Here is a 7312-nt window from a genome sequence, read left to right on the forward strand (position 1 = left end):
TGGGGGTTTAATGTTAGGTCACATCCCCTTCATGAAATCTTTACATCAAGACACACCATCTACAATTTGTACAATTGGTTAATGCACAAGTAAATTTGTAAGTACCCTATGGATTTTACCCAAATCCAACACTTTTCCCTTTTATAAAGACCCTCACCCATCACACCCCCCACCCCTCATTGGTCCAATCACTTGTGTTTCTTTCACCATCTCTTCTTGTTTTCATGAGAATGGAAACCATTTGTTTTCTTGAGAGAATCTTGGTTCCTTTCTCCTTTTGGCAACTCCATCTTTCTTGGGGGGGTTTGGGGTTTAGAAATCACTTGGTTTGTTGTTACAAGTTAAACCCACTCTTTCATTAAGCCATACTCTTCTTATTAAGCACTTTTTTAAAGGAAAACGATGGTCGGTTTATGATAAAAGTAAGATCTGTCGAGATACTTGTGGTTGGTTTCGTGAGGTGGGATGAGGGATCCAGTTGAGATGATGAACGGGTACATGTTCGTTTTTCATCTGAAACCTTGCATGTGGGAACAAGGTTCATTTGGTTCAGCCAAGGATGACTTGCCGGGGACCTACAGGATTCTTTGGTTGTTAATTAATAGGTCGGCTGGCAAGTCGTTTTTCGGCTAAACTACTGCCTTGTTCTCTCATGCTAGGTTTCTGATGACATTTATAATACATGTCATAAAATCCACATTATGTTGACGGTATCTAGTCCATGGTGATAATATCTTGAAGATAATATCTTGACTTTCCAATTACATACATATACGGGGCTGGGTTCATGTTCGACAAGGTTGTTTTTGTGCGATACGTGAGACACGATTTTTACACTTGAAACTTCACAACAAAATGTTGTGAAGGTAAAAAAAAACCAAATATTCATAGCAAAAACACTGTGAAGGTTACCTTTCACAGTGTTTTGCTGTAAAGTTTTAAATATAAAAATCGTGTCTTACGAAAACAGTCTTGTCTCACATGATCACAGGTCTACATATATGTGTATATATATACTTAATTTTTTTTTTTGTCTTTTATAATTTTTTAAATAAGTTGATAAAAACTGTTGGATAACAACTTTTTAATAAAGAGTTAATTTCTGTTTCGTTCAAATAAATAATTTATCGTTAATATTTCAAATAGTTGGCGTAGGGGTTTTTGTGTTATTTTTGTGTATAAATTGTTTAGAAAAAAAGTTTATGATTTATTATAAAATTATCATATCATTATCGACAACGGAGACATTAACATAAAAAGTCTTCCATGATTTCAATAACATTCAAAAGATAAAAATATAAGATATCCAGAAGTTGTTGAAAAATACTGATATAGTTTTATTTATTCTAATTTTTATAATTAATTTGGAATCTCAGAAACATTCTCACCATTTTTGTAAAATCAGATTATTCTGGTTTGAGAGTTAAGATGAGAAACGTAAGAAACGATTTCCACCGTTGGATGCACATTAAAATGAGATCCACCGGAATGCACCAGGATCAATCCCCATATCAACCATGATTCATGACTGGTTTTAAGACTAAAGGTGATCAATGATCCTGATCCTTCGCACACACATACATACATACATAGATGAGACTTACTTTGCAAACCACGTTATTTGTACAAACCGTACAAACCTCATTCAATCAATTATAATTTTTTATTTTGTTCATTTTTTCTGTAATTATGATAGGTTGATTAATCATTTTTATTATGGAGGGTCATCATCATATATATTATCATCTTCATTATATTAATTTTAAAGAAATACATGAAACAATTTCACAAAAATTTCATAAGTATTATTTTAAACAACTTCATCAAAAAAAAGTATTATATGAAACAATTTCATAAGATTAAACAATTTCATAATTTTTTTTTCATAAGATTAAACAACAAAATCGACGGATAAAAGTGGTTTGCACGATTTGTACAAATATGGATGATTTGCATTTGATCGTTCGTCTGCGCGCGCGCACACACACACACATATATATATATATATATATATATATATATATAGATATATATATATATATATTATATATATATATAGAGAGAGAGAGAGACTATGTGTATTTAACATCTACATAATTTTTAGGGATGAATGGAAACCACAAATTAATCTTATTTTTGTTGCACCAAAATCTCTAATCAAGATTCAAAATTGAAAATTGTTCTGTTGATCATAACAAACACATAATTACAATCACCCATTTCAAGCAAAACAAAATTCAATACCATCAATATTACAACTTAAAAAGAAATGCAAAAAGATAATTAGAACGGATCCGTATCCCACATAGGGATACGGGTTCAGATCCTCCATATCTACGCAGGATCTAAACCGGATTTTCCGATAAAAAGAGAATCAAATAGGAAGGAAACCTTCACCGACAAAAAGTCCGACGATAAGAACCACGAGACCGGTGCCGATACACTGAGTCGGGCTCATATATGTCTGTGAATATGCAGACAGTGTGATTCCTGCACCAACAACTCCAATCATCAAAGCTTTCATCTTTTCATTCATCATCTTCTTCTTCTTCGAATTCGATTGACCACACAGAAAAAGTCAACTCTTAAGTTTTTGGTAGCAATTGAAGGAAAATATATGGAATAATGAGTCAAAAACAGGGAATGGATCTTAAATCAAGAAAATGTCAACTCTTGGAAACTAAGAGGAAGGTTCATGAATTTATTAAGGGTTGTGGTGTGCCTCCTCCAACTTTCCAATGGACAAAGACTAATATATATATATATATATATATAATATACACACACATATATATATATATGTATGTATATATACACTATCTATACTGTATATTACAAAACATTTAGAAAAACAAACATATAAAAACAACTTATTAAGCATTAGGCATTATTTTATTAATTGATAATATCTTAAAATTCAAGTTTACAACTTATTAATGCGTTAATACAACTTCATAAAGCTCTACGTTTAAATATCGTAAAAGCAACCGGTAAATATGTTTAGGCATAGGATAAGCATTGAACCATACTAATACCGTATAATACTCAATAAATTATGGTTTTCGTTTTTAATGAGGTTTTACGTTGATTTTTCATTCTCGTTTACAGCAAAATTTTATTTGTTGGTTAACAAGCAAGTTGATAACGGATGATTTTAGGTATGTTCCCCTAGAATATGAATAACAGATGATTTTGGATATGTTTAACAAACTAGCTTACAAGCTAAGGGTCTGTTTTTTAGTAGCTTAATGAGCTTATTTGGACTCAAAACTTATCCGGTCAGCTATACATGACCGTTTGGTAATCACAATGATATAGAAAGTGGCTTATTCAGTAAGTTCCAGGGAGGGTTTATGCAGAAACCCAAGTTTTTTTTACAAAACTGTCCATCAAAATCAAAAAAATGCTCATTTCATCTATGAGAAAACCCTCCCAAACAAAACAAAAATAATCTACACATACAGATTAATCCACACAGACAACTTAATTCATACAAGATTTGATGGAAAATCAACCAGACAACACCTTAGTTGTTGGCTAAGAAGCTAGTTGATAACGGATAGTGTTTGATAAAAAGAACTAGCTGATAAGTTAGATGACAATATAAAATGATCTAAAAGAGCATCGTGGAAAACTAACTGAAAAACAAGGAGCATAACCAATTTTTTTTTGGAAAAAAGCCCATTGAGATTATTCTAATAAGCTAGCCCAAACATGGCCATTGATCTTAGCACACATTTGCTGATATGTATTACTACAATGCAAATATATCATGAAAGATTTCATTACCTTTTTCACTTTAATGTATCGAATCGCACTTCTTGTTGATCGTCGTTTGAGGTTTCGAGTCGAACAAGAACCGCATGAGCGTTTCTTGATCATCATCATCGGCGTCAACTAAGCTACTTGCAGCCTCTTTCCGCACTCCTTGATCATCCATCACCTTCCTCAACCTCTCGGCACCATCCCACTCGCCTTGTGAAGCATATATGTTTGAAAGTAGCACATAATCGCCACTTTCACCCCGTCTTAATTTCAGTAATTCCTCATTTGCACGTCTACCCAACTCAACATTGTTATGAACCCTACACGATCCAAGCAAAGTCCTCCAAATGATGGAATTTGGCTCGATCTCCATTTTGTCCACAAATTCAAATGCTTCATTTAACAATCCCGCACGGCCAAAAAGATCCACCATACATCCGTAATGCCTTATGTTTGGCTCAATATTATACTGGTGTTTCATGAGATTGAAATATTCTCGACCCTCTTCAACTCTCCCGGCATGGCTGCAAGCAACTAACACCCCAACAAAACTGATATCATTTGGTTTTATTTTCATTCTACGCATTTCTTTGAAGATACGAATGGCGTCCTCTGAGTGACCATGGAACGCTAAACCTCCAATTATGGAGTTCCAGGTTGTTACGACTTTTTCCTTCATACTGTGGAAGATTTTGAGTGATTTATCGATGTTTCCACATTTTGCGTACATATCTATAAGCGCGTTACCGAGTAAAATGCTCAATTCTCCTCCACCCAAATCCAAAACGGATTGATGTATCTTTTCGCCAACATCTAAGTCGCCGGAATCTGTGCAGGCTGATACGAGACTCAACATTGTCACCTCATCGGGTTTTTCTCCCAAGGGTTTCATCTCTTCGAACATCTCCAACGCCTGCTTGTGTAATCCACAGTTCACATAGCCTGCAATCATCGCATTCCATGTCACAATATCGCGTTTTGGCACCTGACCGAACAAAAGTCTGGCACTTTCCATCTCTCCTCTCTTTGCATACCCTGTAATCATCACATTCCAAGAAATCAAATCTTTCTCAGGCATTTCATCGAACACCTTCCTTGCCATCACCAAGTTCCCTCTCCTCGCATACCCAGCAGTCAAAGCTGACCACGCCACAACTTGGGTTGTAACTGAAGAATCAAATAAGGAACTCGCAATCTCTATATCTCCAGCATTAGCATGAAAATAGATAAGGGTATTCTTCGCAAAAGTATTCTCTTCAAACCCATTTTTCATAATCTTTCCATGAACAGAAAAACCAACATTAGCCCAAGAAAGCTTAGTGCAGGCCTTGAGCACAAACGGAAAAGTATAACGATCAGGCTGAATTCCCCTTTTTTCCATCTGGGTATAAAGAAAAACGGCCTTAGCTGGATTGGGGCTTTGAGCTGAGCCTCTAAGCATGGTGTTCCACATGAAAAGGTCTGGTTGGGTAATTTTATCGAACACTTGGTGTGCATAACTAATGCCGGAAGGTATAACCAATGCAGAGACATAAATAAGTTCTCTGAGGTTAAATCGATTGGTGTTGAAGCCATTGATGATCATGGACGCATGGATTTGTCTCAATTTTCTGAAGGTAGTGCATTTGCGCCATAAATTTGAACGTTGGTGGAAATTGGGGTTCTTGTCGTTCGTTTGCCTTCGGATCATCAATTCCGTTTGAATTGGGCTATTCTTTGTTTTCAATTCCACTTATAGGCCATATGCTCGCTAAGGCCCAATAGTTATTGTTATTTTTTTTTTTCTTTTTATAAAAATAATATAATCACATATATTTATACTTTCAAATTTACTTAGAGATGTTTTTGACGGATTTCGTTTCTATTTTAAAAAGTTAACGAAATGTGTCATTGTGGTTGCATTTTTTAACGATTTGGGTCCTTGTTATTAAGAGTGTATGCAAGTCGGGTTGAATGGTGATGGTGACAATGGTGGTGTCGTTGAAGGTGACTGCTGGTGGTGGTGGTGAAGGCGACAGTGGTCAATGATGGTGATGAAAAGTGAGGTGATTGGGGGTATATTTAGTGGTGTCAAAAAAAGTTCACAGTGGAATAACTCATTCGAACCAAATAAGGTTCGGGTAAAATGGTCTGGGTTATTCAAAAATCCTTAGTAAGACACATTGACGGCAGCGAAAAGCACGTTGCCTGACAAAATTAACAAGATTTCAGAAAGAATTGTCGGTTCTTTACATATTGAACTCGTCTAAAAGATTACAAAAATTGTTGATTATAACTCCAAAAGCATTAAGTGGGTCGTCAAAAGCTATGAGCGAATCGCTGGAAGTAAGTCGGTGGGCAACAACGAGAGAAGGTTGGATGCAATAACAAAACAAGGTTGTAGTAACGAGAATTGAGATTTTGAATTCAAAACACGTTCCTTTTTACCGTTGGTTGGGGGCATGTGCCCCTATGCCTATAACCTGCTCCGCCCCTGATATTGGCAACAACGACATTGATGACAACTATAAGCAGCAATTCTAGCAACAAGAATATTCTTCAAGAGCAATTTAAAGCGAGTGATTGGTAACGATTCATTTCTCTCTTCGAATGCCTTGAATCTTTTTATATAGGCATAGTTTGTAACCAATGTCTCTAATTGCCGTAACTCATGTCTTGGTGATGTAATTGGATATTACTCGTCAGTTATGTTTGGTGCATTGGTAAGACAAATCTTGGTCATAAATCTGTAGTTACAAGCGAGACCTGTAATAAATAAGAAAAACAACTGTTGTCAAGGTTACTTAAATATTAATATCAATCGTGGTTATTTGATGATAATAGCAGTCCATATTATTGACGATAGTATGTTGAGGATGTTATTGTCGTTGGTAATAATATAATTGGTTATTGTCATTAATTACGATGATCAAAGGCAATGACTGATCGAATATATCGTCATCGAGAATGATAACTGCGTCGGTTGTGTTTATAAGATTTTCACCCTGAAACTAACAAACAAAGGTGAACAAAATGGACTTTGTTTCGTTAAGAAGGTGGGTAGGGGTGTAGGGTTAGGTAGGATAGGATAGCGGTGGGAGAGATATTTTACAAATCAAACCATTTATATAAACTGTGAAAACCGTTGATTTTGTTGTTTATTTTAGTGAATTTTTTTTTCATGAAGTTTAATATGATGAAATTGTTTTAAATAATTTATTTTGAATAATTATGGACGTTATCTTCTTCATTCTATTAATTTTAGTAAACAAGTTTCATCAAAATGAGAAATACATGAAACAATTTAATTTTTACATAGAAACAAAAAATATGTGAAACATTTTCATCATGAAATGAATTATTTGAAACAATTTCATCATATTAAACAATTTCTTGAAAACATTTCACTAAAACAAAAAATGAAATCGACGGTTTTTACGGTTTGTACAATTCGATGGTACGTATCTAATAAAATAAGAGAATGAATATAGACCAATTGTTTCATTAAATACTAGCTTAAATAATTAATTTTAAAAATAAATAAATAACGCTATAAAAATAATTTAGT

General features: G+C 34.4%; 2 protein-coding genes across 2 annotated transcripts; both read right to left on the reverse strand.

Moving 5' to 3' along the window:
- Positions 1-2138: 2138 nt before the first annotated feature.
- On the reverse strand, positions 2139-2617 carry LOC112515794. The gene has a single exon (XM_025122726.1). It carries the CDS (start codon positions 2537-2539, stop codon positions 2375-2377), a length of 165 nt encoding a protein of 54 aa, XP_024978494.1. The 5' UTR covers positions 2540-2617; the 3' UTR covers positions 2139-2374.
- A 1177-nt stretch (positions 2618-3794) lies between these two features.
- LOC112515881 (pentatricopeptide repeat-containing protein At5g15300) lies at positions 3795-5455 on the reverse strand. The gene has a single exon (XM_025122841.1). It carries the CDS (start codon positions 5453-5455, stop codon positions 3800-3802), a length of 1656 nt encoding a protein of 551 aa, XP_024978609.1. The 3' UTR covers positions 3795-3799.
- Between the last annotated feature and the right edge of the window lie 1857 nt (positions 5456-7312).

This window comes from Cynara cardunculus (genome assembly GCF_001531365.2).
Source record: "Cynara cardunculus var. scolymus isolate 2C chromosome LG 7, CcrdV1, whole genome shotgun sequence".
NCBI lineage: Eukaryota > Viridiplantae > Streptophyta > Magnoliopsida > Asterales > Asteraceae > Cynara > Cynara cardunculus.